Raw genomic sequence first — 20,363 nt, 5'->3', positions numbered from 1 at the left:
TCTTAGAGGCTGAGCAAGACTGTTCTTTCAATATATAGTATTTCTAAGACTATATAAAAATATGCCATCACTTCATCAACACTCACCTTTCCTTCAATTAATAAGAATTAGTGTGATTCTATCATCTACCCTCTCTACAGAGGAAAGCTTTTCAAATACCACAAGCTTTCCAGTTCTACCTGTACTATGTGTTGGTGCCATTCACCTTGCAAGACTGGAAACACTCCAAAATGCAGGCAGACACACAAGGAAAACTATTTTATTTCTAGCTGTAAACTCAAGGCTCATTTTTTTTTCAAGCCTCATTTTTAACATTTAACATTTTTTTTTTAAGAAAAATGCCTCATGAACTGAGCTTCTGCATTTTACAAACCCAGTACCAGGTCTGGTCTCTGTTCTTGGCCATCAAGTAGGCAGACACTGGAACAGATAACATGGGACAAGGTCTTAAAGGACAGGTAGAATTCTCATGGGTAGAGTTAGGAAACAGGGAAATGAGGCAGACGGAAGTACCCAGCAGGTATAGGGCAGCATATGTCCTGTGCCTCTCCTCCTGTCACTTTCCCACCACACATCCTCTTTTAAAGCATATATGCATAGATGCTGTCTTCACCAGGGAACTGGAGAACTGTCAAGAAGAGCACTACGTCTTGTCTTTATCCTAAGCATTTAGCATAGTTATATGGCATAATTAATCAAATAATTGTGCTTAATTATGATTCTCTGACATGAACTCATCAAATTCCATAATACAATATTTGTACAGATGAAATAATTTGAAAGGTCTATAAAAAAACTTAATCTCTCTCTCTCTCTCTCTGTACTGGAGATTGAACCCAGGGCCTTTGTTTGTTTGTTTGTTTTTGGTACTGGGGATTGAACTTGGGACCTTGGGCTTTCGAGTCAGGCGCTGGAACCACTGAGCTAAATCCCCGGCCCCAAACCGAGGGCCTTTGAACTGAACTACATCCCAGACCCTTTAAAATTTTTACTTTCACACCAGGACTTGTTAAATTACCCAGTCTGGACTCAAACAACCTCCTACCTCAGCCTCTTAAGAGTGCTGGGACTACAGGCATACGCCACCATACCCAGCTAAGAAATTGTAAAGTCTTAAATTCTATAGAATGTAGGTTTTTAATTCTTCTTAATATTAGGATTAAGGTTTTCAATGGGAAGCCAATGAGTGTAAATTTTATTTGGAGGGTAAATAAGAGCCATAGGGCTTCTAGGAAGAATAATGATTTGATGTTCCTGTGTAAGATGCAGTAAATAAAAGGCTTGTATAGAGGGACAATACAAATTTTACAAAATGACATCAACCACGAGAAAAATAATGCTGGTGGAACCTGGATCCTATACCTTACACGACTGGACCTGAAATCCCATCATATCAACTCTGTCCAATAAAGAAAACAAACAAGACATGTTTCCTGATAAGATGTTATGATATTAAAGCATTTAAGAAGCTTTTTAAGTAAAGAAAGCAAATATTAAGTATACTTTAGGGAGGAGACAATACACATTGGTAACATAGGAAATCAGATGAACAAAAGAAGCCATCCAGTACACTATGTAGATTGCAATATTCAACAGCAGTTTCAACAAAACTTTTTCTAGGGCAGGGGATTTAGCGCAGTTGTTCCACGCACAAGGACCCAAGTTCAATCCCCGGTACCAAAAAAAAGAACAAAACTTTTTTAAACCAAGATCAAAAAAATCAAGCAATGTTTACAGGAGACATAAATCTTATACAATTCAAAAAGCATTTTTAGATCATATAGCTTCTAAAATTTTTCACCTATATTTTGTAGCTTTTAGTTTTGTTTTCTTACTGTACTTTGATAATCTTGCATTATGGTTACAATATACTTTATCAGATATATAATTTGTAAACATTTCTTTCTATCACAGATCATTTCTTGTACTTTCCTTTTGATAACAGTGCTTTTGAAAACCACTGTTAATTTTGGCAAAGTTTAATTTATTAATTTTTTTGGCATCCATACTTTTTTGTTGTCTTATCTAAGGACTCCTTGCCTAACTCAAGATTACAAGAATTACCTCTTATGATTTTTAGAATGGTAAGAGTATTCAATTTTATATTTAGGTCATGATCCTTTCTGCCTTCATATTTTCTCACATGTTGAAAAGACTACCCTTTATCCACTGAATTTCTACTTCTGTTGATAAACGATGGATCATATATGTAGTTTTATTTTTGGACTTCATTTAATTGTTATTGATTTTCTTGTCTGTCTTGATGCCAATCCCACACTGTCTTGATTACTGTAGCTTAATAATAAATTTTGAAACTGGTAAGTTTTCCAATATATAATTATATTTGTAAAATTGTTTCGGCTACGTCCAGTAGTTTGCATTTCCCTGTGAATTTCAGTCTTAGTTTAACTACTTGTACAAAAGCTTTCTGGACATTTGATTAAGATTGATTGGATAATAACACTAATTTGGGGGGAATAGACATTAACAATATTGAATCTTCCAATCCATGAACAAAAAATATTTCTTCATTTTGAAGGTCCCTAATCTATCAGCATCAATTTGTGGTTTATTACACACCTTTTTTTTCCAGATTTATTCCTACATAGTTCCCATTTTTGTTATTATAAATTGTGTTGCTCTTTAATTTCAGTTTCTGATTATTTGTTGCAAGTATGTGGAAATATAATTAGTTTCTATATTTGTCTTGTTTCCTACAAACTTACCAAAATCAGTTAGTTCTTGTAGCTTTTTTATAGATCTCATATCTGCTAATAAAAAAAGTATCCTTTTTTGCTTTTCAAAAAAAAAAAAAAAAGAAGCTTTTTAAGAATACTGGCTGTAGGTGTTTTCTAAGAACTCCCTACCTGTGGCAAGATATTGGTCAGAGTTTTTGTACCCAAACACTGAAAACTGTTAGCTATGTACAGCTGAAAATGACAGCATGGCCTTCAGGTACCCAGTAATAGAACAGAAATGATTTTGGTATTATGGCATGGAGGGAACCGTATACTGCACCCTGAGTCTATGTACATTATGGTTGGAAAACATTAGAGCTAGGGCAGAGGATTTAGCTCAGTGGTTCCGCCGCCTGCCTCACAAGCCCAAGGACCCGAGTTCGATCCCCAGTACCAAAAAATAAAAACAAAACAAAACAAAAAACATTAGAGCTGATGTCCATTCACAAGAAACAACAGGGATACAGGGACAAGTCAAATGTCACCATAAGAAAACAAAAGAGGTAATGCAAAATTAGGATCATTCTATAAGACAAGTGCACTGATTTCTACAAGTCCATAGATGAGATAAAAAAATTATTAGAGCAAACTTATGAGACATAACAAAAAAATGTAATGTGTAGACTTTGTCTAAATCCTGATTCAAGCAAATTAATTATTAAAAATATTTTATGATGGTGAAAAAATATGAAATGGATAATAAAGCATTATGTTCAATTTAGGTATGATAACAGTATTATGGATAGATACAGAAAAATATGCCATTTTACAGAATGCATACTAGTTATAGGGAATTCATTGAAATACAAAGACAAAGGTATAAATAAATCAATTGTGACTAAATCTTGGTAACTGCTGAATCAGGATGATGGCAATTTGCTGTATATCATACTATTTGTGTATGTTTTGTTTAGGTTTATTTTGAGACAGGGTCTCACTTTGTAGATCAGGCTGGCCTTGAACTCATTATATAGCCCAAGCTGGCTCCAATCTAGCAGCGATTCTTCTGCCTCAGCCTCTTCTATGAGTACAGGTGTGTGTACCACCACATCTGGCCAGCTTTTATTCTTTTGTGTTTGTTTAAAGTATTGTATAATAAAATACTTCCTACAATAGATAAGGTTAATTTATAGTTTCCTATATCTTATAATGACAATAATAAAGGAATGGTACTTTAGAACCTCAATTTGAAAAAAAATTGCTGTATAAGAAATGGACACCATCTAATTCAGGTTGATCACATAGGCTTGAGTGTTCAAGAATCATCACTAAGGGCTTAGATCCTACACCCTGGGACAGAACTGCATGTTGGACAGTGTGGTGTGATTTTACAGCATTTACATTTAGTGCATGTGGCAAACACAAATGTAGGTGTGGTATCTCTGACACTAGTATCCTTTATCACACTCAAGTTACAATACAGGTTGGGTCCCTTTGTAAATATTTTTGTCTCAGAAGACTATGAATCTTATCAGTTAATCAATATAAAAATAGCAAATTTTCACTGAGACCCTAGTATAAAGTACTCTGCAAAAGGTACTCTGCAAAGTTTTACAGACATTACAAAGGTAAGATTTAAAAAGTTTGAAAGATTTTTAAAATTTAATATATTCAGCCACAAGATGCCATCAAACTGAACAGCCAGTAGAAGAGTTTAGGACAGCATTCATTTATTCATTAATTCAGTCATCAAACATCTACTGAACACCCAGGCTACTCCAAACATTGTGCTATCAGGAGGGCAGAGGAGACCAGGCCTGGCTCCTGGCCTCACACAGCCCACAGTATTCAGGGAGCCAGGCGCTCCATCATAAACACACAGAGAAACAGAACTGCAAGCTGGGAAGTAGTGTGAAGACTGCTGCAAGAAACAGGGGAGACTTATCTGTGACTGTGGGACTTCGGGGTTAGATTCTCTGGGACGCTGAGGTTGAGACCTAAAAATAACTGATGGTAAGATACCAAAAGGTTCTAGGCCAAAGAGAACTGGGGGCTCAAAATTGTAGGAATTATACAAGTATGTGTGTGTTGCAGGGGGTGTCACGGTAGCTTGCCCGATCACTTCCTAATAGTATTATGAGAAGCCATTCTGGCCACCTTCTCCTTAGTACCACTTCCCACTGCTAATAGTGTGTATCACTTTTCCTGTCATCCAGCGTTCTGGTTGCCTCCTGATATAAAGTGACATGGTATACATATATTTTCTACTGGTCTCCCTAACTACACTTCAGTGCCACAGGGAAAGGAATTTGTTTTATTCGTCTTTTAATCACATGTCCTAAGACAGTGCTAGGCTTAATAGGATTCAATGAATATCTGCCAAGTAAGGAGTAAGGAAGCATTAAGAAGTACAAAGCCATGAATTGTCTCTAGCTTAGAAATCCTACTTTCAACCCAAGACTCATATCAGGACTATCAGAAGAGCTGTAACCAAGCAAGACTCTCTGACAAATAAAGCACCAATATGCCCAGGAGTAGAATATTATATCAACCATGACAGCATGTCATTTCAGCTGAGAAAACATGACTCATATGTATTGGAAAATGCCGGGGTTGTGGAATCTTTAAAGCAGTTTGTCAAAGTGCATACTATGGCTCACTACTGGATCGTAGAACCAATTTAGTGGGTGCTGATCAGTCTGATTATGACGAAATAGAACAGAGAATATAAGATAAAACAGCAGAGCTGGGGATTTAACTCAGTGGTTCCGCTGCCTGCCTCGGAAGCAAAAGGACCCGAGTTCGATCCCCGGTACCAAAAAAAATAAGATAAAATAGCAGAGTGATGGCATCCAGTCCAGTGAGGATAAGCTCTGCTTTCCAGAGCTTTTGCTTTCCTCTGTCTACAGGTATATATATATGTGTGTGTGTTCTGTTGCAGGTCAGTGAAAAATGTGTTTTCTGCTGTGGGTCATAGTCAAAAAAGCTCTACAGGCTATGAGGACCACAGTCATTCATAGAGTGTTACATGGGCCTTCCAGAAATAACATACTGGCTTCTTGGGCTATTTTATTAGACTCATATTTAAGTCAAACATCAAGGGTAAGTGAAGGACCTCAGTGGCAATGTTTTTGCAGCTGAGCTGATAGACACCTTACATACACATTACATAGAAACCAACATAAATAGACACTAACTGAAGCCTGGGCATGCTGAGTGGGGATGCAGGGTCCTGCCAGGAAGGCACTGCTAGCAGCTGCCATATTTTGACAAGTAAAAGTGAAAAAACAAAGTTATAGCTGTTTCCCTTCAGGAACCCCTGGAGGATTAAATTACATAAGGAGTGACTTAAAAGGGAGTCTAATCTTATGTACATCTGTGCTAATGTAATATGCAAAAAGTTATACACCCACACATAGGTACAACACACATTACAATATTCATTATAACATACATATGCATATGTATAATATAAATGTTAAGCACATGCATTATATAATAGATGATAACACTATAAACATTTCCAAAATTTGTAGCATGTAAAAGGATTCCAGTTCCTTGTAGAAAATAATAAACATATCTAATGAACTCAAGCAAAATCTTTTATGTTGATTAGTGTTTCATATGATCACTGAAATATTTAATAAATGTCTAATTCACATGGACTTATTTATACAGATGCCAGCTCACAGAAAAAATTATTTTAGGTTTTATTAATTTCTTAGTCATGGATATGCACAATGACTACATAAAATTTTCTCAATACCTGTATATCAGAAGTTTATAATCTAAGACATGACACATCTAGAAAGTCACCAAAACAGATTAGTAGTTACTGACCCTTTTTAAAAGTCAAGTTTATAACCATAAGCAAGAAAGGGACTGAATGGGGGCCGGGGGATTTAGCTCAGTGGTTCCAGCACCTGCCTCACAAGCGCAAGGTCCTGAGTTTGATCCCCAGTACCAAAAAAAAAAAAAAAAAGAAAGGCAATGAATGGAAAAGGAGTCAGCTGGTTAGACCATGGGAGAGGTCCACTCAGGTAAAACATGGTAAGAGTAACAGCTCCAATAGAATAGTAAGCTTTTCATATGAGTATTATGATGCACCATTCTTTCCGCAAATACCTAAATGGATGTTTTATAATTTAACTTATATAATTGTTATTTACCAAAAAATTTTGAGAACAAAAAAAAATGTTCCTTAAAACACATTCCATAGACCACAAAGGTAAGAGGCAAAATTTGAACTACTAGGAATTTTATTACTAGAAACAAATGCCATCATATGTAAATATCTAAGAGTTTCATTAAAGATAGTGCCGTGGAAAAATTAACAAGTAATTTAACCTCCCAAGTCCTTAATAAACTAAATGCTTTTCCTCTATTAGAGCAATATATTGCCCCTTTACCACTTACAAACTAACTTTTTCTACCTTCATTAAGTAAAAGTTAAACAGCCAATATCCAAGATGCATATGTTTCCTCTCATTCATATTTTGGAACTGCTATACTATACCATTGCTTAAAATGTTAGGGTGCAACTACTGTAACCACGTTAATACTCTCAAGAAGGAAAGGCAGCAGCATGCAGTTTGGATCCATTTAGTGTTGGTTAACAAATGCTGCCCTCTTTTTTAACTCATCAACAAAAAGAGAAAAATATTTTATTTTTTAAAAGTTGGAGACAGTTAAGTCAAATGCTAAGAAAAAAACTTCCTTAGGCCAATTGCCATGTTTAAAAGAAAACAAGGAAGGGTACATACATTAATATTTAGAAAAAATAAGAATAAATCCTCTCTCTACTATAATATTAAATTCTATAGCATGAATTATTTTCCAAATATATATGAGCTATTTTTACAGATCAGCAATTTTCCAGCAGAGCCATACCAAAACTTTTAGTGAAAATTAGAAGGCCTGAAAAATTTCATTACATCACAGCTGCTTGTTCCTAGGCTCATATACAAAGAGGACAAAATCCTGTCCCTGAAATATTACAATCCCAAATGTAAGACCTAAAAGGCCTTACTCCTGTCCTGAACAATAGCATTCTAACACAACCCGGCATGTAGATTCAACACTCTCATCCACTGACACCTTCGGAGAATCCTCCTACACTCAGCATTCAATAAGCAACTCACTACTCCACACAAAATAGCCTTACATACTTACCAAACCCTTTAATGAAGCTGATCACACAGGATCGTCTCCAACAAGCTGTTGTAATCTCCATGGGCCTGACACGAAACCCAAACTAACAGTCTGGAATGGCTACACAGACTATGTTCCAGTGCAAAAAAGGATAATGACAGGCCATGGTTCCGCTGCTCACTGTCACCATAAGTGCCTCAGCCACAAGGTAAGGGCTCTTATATTTTTGGCTCAAGGTGTATTTTTAGTCAGGTACAAAAAAATCTACTGTAGAAGACAAATGAAAACAAGTCTTCCATCCAGGGCAAACTGTTCATACCAATGGGACAATTTTTAGCCTGCATGGTAAGACAGTGACCTACAACTCACAGCGTGCCCGTATGTCTATATTTATCCACAAGAACATACGATGCTGACAGATTAGTAAAGCTGCTCAAAGCACTCCAGGAACATGAGCCTGACCCACAGTTTGTCATAAACAGTCCATGCATACTGAACACATGCGCTACCCACCCCACAGATTTAACTGGCAATGTTGTGTTCCTGTGCTGGAGAAATATATAAAAAAAGATAACACACAGTGGGTAATAAACTGTTGCTTTGGGAACTACAGCCACAAATACAGATAGCTTTAAAGAGCTTGTATTCTTCCAGACAAAACCAGTAGCAGAGTTGAAGCCAAGAGTAGTGAGAAACCATACACTCTTAAGGAAAATGAAACACTGAATATCTGTTGACATAACTCATAAAGAAAATGATTGAATTCAAATCACTTTAATAAAACACAGGCTAAACTGACTTGATAAAAACTTAATGCATAAAACCAAGAAGGACCCAAATTAGCTAACACTAAGTGCTCCATCTTCAAAAGAAAATTAGTGTTGGCTAATGAGGAGACTGAGCAAGAAAATGCAGTTACTTAAACCCCCCCCCCAAAAAAAGTAACTAATTGGTCTTTTGATGTCATTATTTCTGATGGAAGAATTCTGTGAAGGCCAATGAAAATCTATTTCCTCATTATCACAACCACCAAGAGCAGGAAACCCAAATAATTTTCTATTCTTGATTTACTCAGGGTAACTGAAGGTTTTTCTTTAGCAATGTACATTGAAATTACAAACAGCATGAAAAGAGAATTGACTGATGGACTGAAATATTTTATGGGGAGGGAAAACATTTCCAAATTACCAAACTGAACACTTGAAGTGATTCTAGTGAGCTTAATGCCAACCAAGATGTCACCTGGTGCCCCTGTGCCTTATACATTTGGGGCCTAGAATGTCTTTTTAAAGAGTTGACTATGATAGTGATGACATTTGTTTACTTTACTAAAAGGATTCAAAACAATTCTAAGATAATAATGTGCCTGAGATGGTTTGTGTCTGGAAAAGTAAGTGTTCAGTTTTGCTGTCTGTGTTTGCAGGAATAAGAGTTTGGTGTTGTTCTGTTTATATCTAAACTAGAGCTGAGAACCAAATGAATATTTGGACTTTCTCAGCCTCAAGTCTCTAGTGCTATTGTTAGACTAGCAAATGATGAGACTGTCATTCAATGACAAAACATTACCTAAAACAATCTAAGACATATGAAAAACATGACTTATAATATTATTTTTGCATTCTTTTTACAGATACCAATAATCAAATAACATTTGAAGGAAATACAAGAAAAAAAAGTAGAAAAATGAGCTAAACTTTATGGGATCACTGAATTTGATTTTGATTATGTTAGGTACTTTCCATATATTATTTCATTAGGTCTTTATTTAAAAGGCAGGAATTACCATTTCCATGTTGTATTTGATGAAAAGGCATTAAAATAAGAATGGTCAAGGACACTGATATCAAACACTGGTATCATTACATTGGTTAATTTTTATCCTAGCAATTTTTAAAATCTGAACTGGAACTTATAAACAACATTAATCTTGGCCTTCTAATTTTTTTCTATTGGTACAGGGGATCAAACTTGGGACCTTGCACTTGTGAGGCAGGTGGCAGAACCACTGAGCTAAATCACTCACTTCAGACTTTTAAATTTTGTATGCATTTAAGAATTACCTTCAAATAATATTTTATTTAAAACCCAGAAATTTCACACATCTAAATCCTATGAGGGCCAGGGATTTAGCTCAGTGGTTCTGGTGCCTGCCTCAAAAGCAGAAGGTCCCAAGTTTGATCCCTGGTACCAGAAAAAAAAAAAAAAAGAAGTTTCCACTGCTCCCAGCCCAGAGGTAGTGGCTTCTGGGCAGCCGTTCCATTGCTCCTAGCCCAGAGGAAGGCATGTCCAAGCTGCTGTTCCACTGCTCCTAACCCAGAGGTAGGGGCTTCCGGGCAACCATTAAACCACTCCCAGCCCAGACAAGGGGCTTCCGGGCCACCATTCCATCATTCCCACCCCAGAGGAAGTGAGCCATGTGGGCGCCAATAGCACCCCTGGCCCTGCCATCGAAATAAGACACATAAACAAGTCTCAAAACCAAAGTCCAGATCATCTACAGCAACCCCAAAAAGAAAGGAGATGGAACACTCTGATACTCAAACACCTGGACTCCCTGAACAGTCAACAAAAGAGGATCTGGAAAAAATGAAATCAGAAATAATTTCTCAAATAGCAGCAGAGACTGTGCTCATAGTGCAAGACATGATTAATAGATCTAGAGTGGAGCTGAGGAACATGATGGATTCTCAACATAGGAAACAAATGGAATCCATAAAACAGATGCAAACAGATTTCCATGAGATCAAAAACTTCACTGAAAGTCTACACAGCACAATGAGCCAATGTGAGGACAGAATTTCAGATATAGAAGATAAGACTGCAATTAGTGACCAGTAAAGCAACAATTGCTTCAAAATTGTAAGGGACCACAAGAAATCAATCCAGAAGCTGCTAGATGATGCAAAGAAGAATAACATAAGACTGATTGGAGTCAACGAAGAAACAGGAGAGAGTGCACATGACATAAAAAAACTGTTCACGGAAGTAACGGCAGAAAACTTCCCAAGCAGGGGAAAAGAACTAGACATACAGATAAGTGAGGCATATAGGACGCCAAACAGCCTTGATCAAAAGCAAATCTACACATAGGCATATAATTGTTAAGATTTCAGAAACTCAACAGAAGAATCAAGTTCTACAAGGAGTTAGAGAAAAGAAACAAATCACATACAAAGGAAAGTCCATCAGAATCACAGCAGATTTCTCAACACAAACCCTCAAGGCAAGAAGAGCTTGGAGTGACTTATTCCAAGCCCTAAAGGAAAACAGCCTCCAACCCAGATTGATGTACTCTGCAAAACTGTCTTTCAAAATTGATGGAGGGCTGGGGATTTAGCTCACTGGTTTCACGGCCTGCTGCGCAAGCGCAAGGACCCAAGTTCAATCCCCAGTACCAAAAAAAAAAAAAAAAATTGATGGAGAAATAAGATACGTTCATGACAAAGAGCACCAAAGGAACTTCATGAATACCAAACCAGCACTCCAAAAAATGTTAGACAATATCGTAGGAACAGACAGACAATGAGGATCACAATGCCAGGAAGCACAGCAGAACGAACCCATCAGGTGCAACAAGACATTAAATGTAAAGGGGGAGAATCCAACAAAAAGAAAAAGTCATGACAATGATAACTCAATATGTATCAGCTATAACCATCAATGTGAATGGTCTCAATTCACTAACCAAAAGAAATAGACTGGCACAATGGGTCAAGAAGAAAGATCCAACAATATGATGCATACAAGAAATATACTTAATTCAAAATGAAACTCATAGATTGAAAGTTAAAGGGTGGAAAACAATATTCCATGGAATGAGAACCTGAAAAAAAAGCAGGAGTAGCTATACTCTTTGCAGATCAAGTGGATTTCAAACCAACACTGATTAAGAGAGACAAAGAAGGACACTACATCCTTGTAAAGGGAAAAATCCAAGAGGAAGAGATGACAATCATAAATATCTATGCACCATACACTAGTGCGCCCAACTATATAAAACAAATATGAACAGGCATGAAAAGTCATATCTGCATGAATACAATTGTAGTAGGGCACCTCAATACCCCACTGTCACAAATATAGATCAACTAGACAAAAACTAAACAATGAAATACTAGAACTCAATCGAACTCTTGAACAAATGAACTTGATTTTTTTTTTGGTACTGGGGATCGAACTTGGGAACATGTGCTTGCGAGGCACGTGGAGGAACCACTGAGGTAAATCTCCGGCCCTTGAACAAATGAACTTAATGGGTGTTTACAGAGTATTCCACCCCACAAATTCAGAATACTCATTCTTTTCAGCTGCACATGGGTCATTATCCAAAATAGATCACATACTTGCTCATAGAACATGCGTAAGTAAATGCAAAGGAACTGAAGTTATCCTCTGTATTATCAGACCATAGTGCAATGAAATTGGAGATCCATAGCAAAAGAAACTGCAAGAATTTCATAAACACATGGAAATTAAACAACACATTTTTGAATAACCAATGGGTCACAGAGGAAATTAAAGAAGAAATCAGTTCCTACAATTAAATGACAATATAACATATTGTAATCTATGGGACACAATGAAAGCAGTCTTACAAGGGAAATTCACAGCAGTATGCACATATTAGGAAAACAGAGCAAGCCCAATTAAACAAGCTGATGCTGAACCTCAAGCTTCTAGAAAAAGAACAGCAGGACAACCCCAAAGCTCATACAAGGGAGGAAATTATAAAGATCAGAGCAGAAATCAATGCAATGGAGACTAAGAGAACGATGCAAAAAATTAATGAAGCCAAGAGCTGATTCTTCGAAAGAATAAACAGCATTGACAAAGCCTTAGCCAACCTTATCAGAAAAAGGAAAGAAAAGGCCCAAATCCATGCAATTAGGAATGCAAAGGGTGAAGTTACAACAGATACAGCAGAAATCCAGAGGATCATCAATACCTACTTTGAGAACGCATACTCCAATAAGATGGAAAACACAGAAGAAATGGACAGATTCCTAGATACATATGAACTACCAAAGTTGAATGAAGAAGACCTAAAAATTCTGAACAACCTAATATCAACCAATGAAATTGAAAAGGTAATTAAAAACTTACCAACTAAGAAAAGCCCAGGTCCTGACAGCTTCACTGCTGACTTCTACAAGACATTTAGAGAGGAGCTACTGCCACTACTGTTTAAACCCTTCAATGAAATTGAAAGGGAAGCAATACTCCCAAATTCATGCCTGGAATCAAGCATCACCTTGATCCTCAAAGCAGAGAAAGACACAACCGAAAAAGAGAAGTATAAGCCAATCTCACTAATGAACATAGATGCAAAAATCCTTAATAAGATACTGGCAAATAGAATGGAGAAGATCATCAAGAAGATCATACACCCTGATCAAGTGGGATTCATCCCAGGGATGCAGGGATGGTTCAACATATGCAAATCAATCAATGTAATATACTATTTCAAGAGGGCCAAGGACAAAAACCCTATGATCATCTCAATAGATGCAGAAAAAGCATTTGACAAAATCCAACATGCATTTGTGATAAAAACCCTACAAAAAATTGGAACAGACGGTCTCTACCTCAAACTGATAAAACCCCTCTATGACAAACCAACAGCCAGTATCGTACTAAATGGTCAAAAACTGAAATCCTTCACACTAAAATCAGGAACAATATAAGGATGTCCACTATCACCACTCCTATTCAATATAATTTTGGAAACATTAGCCACGGCAATTAGACAAGAGAAAGAAATAAAAGGACTAAAGACAGGAAATGAAGAAATCAAATTGTCATTATTTGCAGATGACATAGTACTCTATATAGAAGACCCCAAGAACTCCACCAAAAGTCTTCTAGGCTTAATAACCAAATTCAGTAAAGGAGCTGGATACAAGGTCAACACACAAAAATCAATAGCTTTCCTTTACATGAACAACAGACTCACTGAGAGAGAAATAGGGCAAATAATTCCTTTCACAATAGCATCCAAAAAACTGAAATACCTAGGAATCAACCTAACAAAAGAAATCAAAGACCTCTTCTCTGAAAGCTATAGCACTCTGAAAAGAGAGACTGAAGGTGATATTAGAAAATGGAAAGACATCTGCTGCTCCTGGGTAGGAAGGATCAGTATAGTGAAAATGGCCATACTTCCAAAACTGCTATGTAGATTCAATGCAATTCCAATTTAGATCCCAGCAGCACACTTCATGGACCTTGAGAAAACAATCCAAAAATTCATTTGGAACAAGAAGAGATCCAGAATAGCAAAAGCAATTCTAGGTAACAGAGGCATGGCGGGGGTATCACAATCCCCAACCTGAAACTATACTACAAAGCTACTGTGATAAAAACAGCATGGTACTGGCAAAGAAACAGACTTGAGGACCAGTGCAACAGATTAGAAGATGCAGAAACAACGCCAGACACAATCAGCCATCTCATCTTCGATAAAGGAGCCAAACACCCTCACTGGAGGAAAGATAGCCTCTTTAATAAATGGTGATGGAAAAGCTGAGTTTCAGCTTGTCAAAGATTAAAACTAGACCTATATCTCTTGCCGTACACTAAAGTAAAATCGAAACGGATTAGAGATCTAAATATTAAAATAGAAATGCTGAACTGGCTTGAACAGAGGTTAGGTAAAACTCTTGAAGACATCAGTGTAGGAAAAGATTTTATGAACAAAACCTCAGTTGCCCATGAACTAGCACAAACAATCAACAAGTGGGATCTCTTCTTACTAAAAAGCTTCTGCACAGCAACAGAACCCACCAGCAGTGTGAAGAGACAACCCACAATGTGGGAAAAAATCTTCACCTGGTGTTCCTCAGGCAAAGGCCTACTATCTTGAATCTATAAAGAACTTAAAAAGATCAGATCTCCCAAATTTAAAGACCCAATCCAAAAATGGGCATCTGAAATGAACAGATATTTCTCACAGAAAGAAGTAGAAACAGCAAATAAATACATGAAAAAATGTTCAACATCACTGGTCATTCGAGAGATGCAAATGAAAACAACGCTGAGATTCCACCTCACTCCAGAAAGAATGGCTGCTATCATGAAATCAGCCAATAACAAATGCTGGCGGGGCTGTGGGGAAAGAGGAACCCTGCTCCACTGCTGGTGGGAGTGTAGACTGGTGCAAGCACTGTGGAAATCAGTATGGAGATACCTCAAAGAACTAGGACTGGAAGTCCCAATTGAGCCCGCTATTCCACTGCTGGGGATCTTCCCCAAAGAATTAAAAGAATCATACCACAGTGATATATGTGCACCCATATTCATAGCAGCACAATTTGTAATAGCTAAAACTTGGAAGTAGCCCAAATGCCCATCAACTGGAGACTGGTTAAAGAAAATGTGGGGTTTTTTAATAAAATGGAGTACTACTTAGCCATAAAAAATGAGAAATTAGAGACATTTATAGCTAAATGGATGCACGTTGAGGTGATACGCTTCAGTGAAACAAATAGGACACACATGTGTAAATACTGAATAGTTTCTCTAGTGTGAGAAACTGCAAGTGTAAATAAGGACTAAATGTATAATAGGTAATGTGAAATAGGAAGAAAAGGGGCAAAGGGGAAGGGGAAGTGGGAGGGGTAGGGGAAAGGAAAGAAGGGAATGGAATTAATATGAGAAAATGGAAACATGGAAACAAAGTCTTTGTAAATAGGGAGGGATGGAGGGGTGGAAGGGAGGGCAGGTGAAGTGTGAAAAAAAAGAACCAATAGAGATTATGTAAAGGTGCAAATTTCCAATGATGAATGTCATTATATTGTATACCTAAAATGTATCAATGATTAAAATGAATCAGTGATAATGCGAAATAGGAAGAAAAAGTTCAAAGGGGTAGGGGTAGTGGGAGGGGCAGGGGAAAGGAAAGAAGGGAAAGGAAAAATGATGAGAAATGGAAAAAATGGAAACAAAGTCTTTGTAAATAGGGAAGGGTGGAGGGGGTGAAGGGAGTGGAGGGAATGGGGAAAAAGTAAGAACCAAGATACATCATGTAAAGGTACAAGTTCCCAATGAGAAATGTAAATATATTGTACACCTAAAATGTACCGATAAAAGAATTAAAAAAAAAAAAAGAAGAAGCTAAGGCAAGAGGATTGCTGTGAATTCGAGGCCAGCCTGGACTACACACAGCAAGACTCTGTCTTAAAAAACAACAAGAAAGAAAACCCTATGAGACTTCGAGAAAGTGACTTTGTAGAGGCCCTCTATCCTGCCTGGCCCATCCCTATTTAGCCTATTGTTTCATACACTAGACATAATTCTAACAACTTTTCCCCCTAACTCCCAATGTATGTTAGTGTAAAAGCAATAAATTATGGGTGATTGAGGGCTCCTAATGTCAGACACACTGTCATTATGAGTAAGAGGGAGTCAGCTGATGTCTGACATTGATAGGAAAATCAGAAAACAACAACAAAAGCAGATTTAAAATTCACATAGATTAGTATCTAAGGATATTTTACTCTATAAACAAGATAGGTCTTTCCATTTCAAGAACCTGAAGGTAGCTATGTATTTATAGAATTTTTAATACATTTCCTGATGATCTGATTTCACTTAGGCATGGTTAAAGTATGGTATTAACTTATAGTACAGACACATATAGAGTAAAATACAGTTTAGAAAGAATTCTATTCCAAATTGTTAAATTGAAATGTTTTGATTCTTCTAGGGTCAAGCTCTATGCTTACAAGAAATTTACTCATAGATCCTAGTTTCCTAATGATTTGAAACAAGTATCATCTATTTTAAACTATACTAATATATTCTACACTTAATAAAAGTAAAACTAGATTATTGGCAGATTTAATTGATAGTTTCATAATAGCCCTCAAATATTAACTGAATAAATGACTTTAAAGTTGATGTTTTTAGTTCATCTACTATGTATAAGAATTTCTGCTTTGTATGCACTGGTAACATGACTGCAAATATCATGAAGTGCAAAAGAAAGTGAAATACAACGTCTCCATCGCCGTGAGCTCAGAAACTGCAAGCAAGTTCCTGAGTGTGTTTAGTTTATCTTACTGCTTTCTGGAAGAACTATTGTTAGGCTGAAAAGATAGCTACTCAGAAGCATGAAGTTAGTAGTTGGGCAAGGTAGCACACGCCTGTAATCCCAGTACCCTGGTAGGGGGAGATAGAAGGATTATAAATTCAAGCCCAACCTGGGAAAGTTAGTAATTTAGTGAGCCTGTCTCATAAATAAATAAATAGGGCTGGGATGGCAGCTGTGTGAAGACCCTGGGCTTAATTGGGTGGGTGGGGGGCACGCATGGTTACATCTTAGATCATGCTTATCCACTCACTATTCCCATGTATCTATTCTCATTAAATATAACCTATTGGATTCTACCCGCCTACCTTACACCATAGCAGTGATGGCGAACTTTTGAGAGATGATTGCCCAAACTGCAAACCAAAACCCACTTATTTATCGCAAAATGCCAACACTGCAATTAAACATGAATACTGAATTTTAGTTCAGAAAAAACAACTCATATATTAATATCTTTTGTCTAATAAGAAAAACAACACACATACCATAGGTTTGCCACCACTAGTCTAGCTACTCTTTTTTTTTTTTTTTGACACTGGGGATAGAACTCGGGTCCTTCCGCTTGCGAGGCTGGCGGTGAAACCACTGAGCTAGATCCCCGGCCCTAGTCTAGCTACTCTTACATTACAGAAAGTGAGAAATATCATTTTAAGACATTTCAAAACATTTTTTTACAGCTTGAAGACAAAGTCAATATTTAAAAGAATCATACTGTAACATCGCCTATATAATTCAAAACCCTAAAGTGAGAAAAAATGTAAGCTGCTGCTGATTCCTCATTTTTTTCATCATTGATCTTACAGATGTAATGCTTCGCTAAACCATGAGGTTTTAGAACCAATCTGTGTTATACTGATGAAATATTTCAACAATTAAAAGGTTATATTTTATTTGTATAATCACAGACATGTTGTCTTTCTAGAAATTCAGTAGATACATTAAAATATTATCACAGAAATATGGCAATTAATAAATGCCAGTACCAAAAGATTATAGTTTCCCATTATTATTATTATTATTTTTTTTTGGTACCAGGGATCAAACTCAGGACCTTACACTTGCAAGGCAGACAGTGGAACCACTGAGCTAAATCCCCGGCCCATTCCCATTATTTTTACATGACATAACATATAAATGTTTGTTCACTTGAATTAATAAACTTTTCAAAGCCAAGGGGTCTCTGAGGCTCCTGAAGGAAGGAACCAAACCAAGCACACTATGGGCAAACATACTGGCAGCCTGGCCTCTGCCCTGAGGAAACCATAACAAGGGCAGAGAAGCCTAGAAGACAATGTGTCATTGTTCCGGGAAGTCCTGGCTTTCAAATAGGCTTCTAGTTGTGTGAAGCATGAGCCAAGCATGTCATTACTTAAAGACACTTGCAGCAAACAAATGTTATCAGGAAGGCCTCAAGGAAAATACTGGTTTATTCTAGCCCAAGGTGCATGCTTTGGGAATCAAGCTACTGGTAAGGTAGTTTTCTACCAACCAGATGTGTCATACTTGTTAGGTACGGTCTGCCTGAACCTACAAAAGGGTCATTTAAACCTCCAAAAATCATTCATTCTGTGGTACATTACCAGGTGCACTTCAACCCAGCCTTGGAGAGAAAACTCAGAAGGGATTCTGTATTAATGAGAATTTAAAGAACCTAAAAATACTAGGAATACTCTAAGTGCTTTTTCTCTAGAACATTTTCTCAGAGCATTTCCATCTATCAGTTTATAGACATTCCCTAGTATACATGTAATTCCTAACTTGATCTTCCCTTTCCCTGAGTCTTAATTTCACTATTTTGGAGGATTGTTGCACTGATCCTTTTCTTGAGTTCAGTTCATTTATTTTTTGGAAAGGAGCCTAAAAGCTTCCTCAAAGTTGGGGAGCTCTATAAAAAGTACAGATTGCAGGGCGTAGTGGAGAACAAAATTGGAATCCCTTGTGAGAGTAATGTGACTTTTTCTTTATGGTTCCATGAGTGATTCTGATGTGTATCCAGCTGTGGAAGCTACTGAGGCCTTGAGAATATTTACTAGTCATTGATAATAGAGTATGCAGTAAACTGTCTCCTCAGACAGAGGAAAGCATAGGACTTAAAATAAGTTACCATCCTGAACACATCTATCTAGCTGGTAACCATCTATCTATTCAAAACACAATGAAGTAAACTAAATAATTAAACCTGAATCAAAGTAAACTAAGCTAACTAAATTAAAGTAAAAAAAACTAAAGGAAGTGAACTTAAAAACCTGGGGTTTGCTTAAGCTGTCCTTAATTTGTTTCTGACCTTTGAATAGTCTCATAGGTTTTGAATCTCTGCCCCAGTGCCACAAAATCCATGTACTTAGGCTTACTCACTGTAACCCTCATTTTTACATGCAACTCAATTAAATTATGGTCACACTTAAAACCCTTGACAAATTGAACACAGAAAACCAAAAGACAAGATGTTAAAAAAAAAAAAAGGTGATTTGATAACAACAAAGGCAGTACCATTTAGTTTAAAGTATATCTCCTGGAACCCCTTAACAGTTCCTAAGGACAACTCTCAAAGAGCCACCCAGAACAAAAGAGGGATCTATTGGCCAAGGATTTAGCTCAGTGGCACCACACATGCGCAAGGTCCTGAGCTTGATCCCAGGTAATGGGGGTGGGGGGGAAATCTATTCAAGATGACTCCATGTCCAAGGTAAAGGATAAAAACTTCTGTAGGATTTTTTGATTTTCACTCAAAACATCTAAATATTTAATAAGATAAACCTGCAGAAGGAGTTCAGTTCTGAGTGATTTTTTCCATATAGTCCAAGTAGGCACAGAGTAAGAATGAATAACTATTTGCAACTAAGAAAACATCACTTAAACCAAAATTTCCAAATCTGAAGTTTTGACTACTTCAAACATTTGCCTTTTCTTTAAAGTATGTAAATTCTGGTGAAAATGTTAATGCCAGGAGCTCAGAGAATTGACTCACAGCCTTCTAATCTAGTCTTTAAGAAGGTACAGTATAAGGAATTTACCAGTGTCTAAAACTGGATACATTCAATCTTAAGGAACCACCCTCATCTTAGTTGTCCTCCCTTATCTGTAGGGGATGCATTCCAAGACCTCTAGTGGTTGCCTGAAATCTTGGACAGTACCAAATCCTATATATAGTATGTTTTTACCTAGACATAGATATCTATGATAAAGTTCAATTTATAAATCAAGCACATTTCACAATTACCAACAATGATTAATGATAAACTATGACAACTGTGACAATACCCTATAATAAAAGTTATGTGATCACAGGCTCCTTCAATTGTCATGGGATGGGTAGCATATAAAGTGTGCATACACTGGACAAAGGGATGATTCACATCTCAGGTGGTATGGGGCAGGACTGCAAGAGCTTTCATTACACTACTCAAAGTGGCAATTAAAACTTTGTTTATTTCTGGAATTTT

General features: G+C 36.9%; 1 protein-coding gene across 8 annotated transcripts in view; it reads right to left on the bottom strand.

Annotated features, from left to right (window-relative positions):
* The window catches only part of Fry (FRY microtubule binding protein), a 475,943-nt gene that overhangs the window by 241,320 nt on the left and 214,260 nt on the right, over positions 1-20,363 (bottom strand). Inside the window, exon 1 of one of the 8 annotated variants that reach the window (XM_087199563.1) lies at positions 7,851-8,591. The exons of the other annotated variants lie outside the window; for them this stretch is intronic. Within the exon in view, the coding sequence (XP_087055689.1) occupies positions 7,851-7,911 (61 nt within the window). The 5' untranslated portion in view covers positions 7,912-8,591. Of the gene's footprint in view, positions 1-7,850; positions 8,592-20,363 lie in introns of those variants that run through there. 8 annotated transcript variants of the gene reach the window in all.

Source organism: Heterocephalus glaber, unplaced genomic scaffold (genome assembly GCF_053883595.1).
Source record: "Heterocephalus glaber isolate CG9 unplaced genomic scaffold, H.glaber_assembly_v1.0 deba00001720, whole genome shotgun sequence".
Taxonomy (NCBI): Eukaryota; Metazoa; Chordata; class Mammalia; order Rodentia; family Bathyergidae; genus Heterocephalus; species Heterocephalus glaber.
This window is presented reverse-complemented; position numbering and strand designations above follow the sequence as displayed.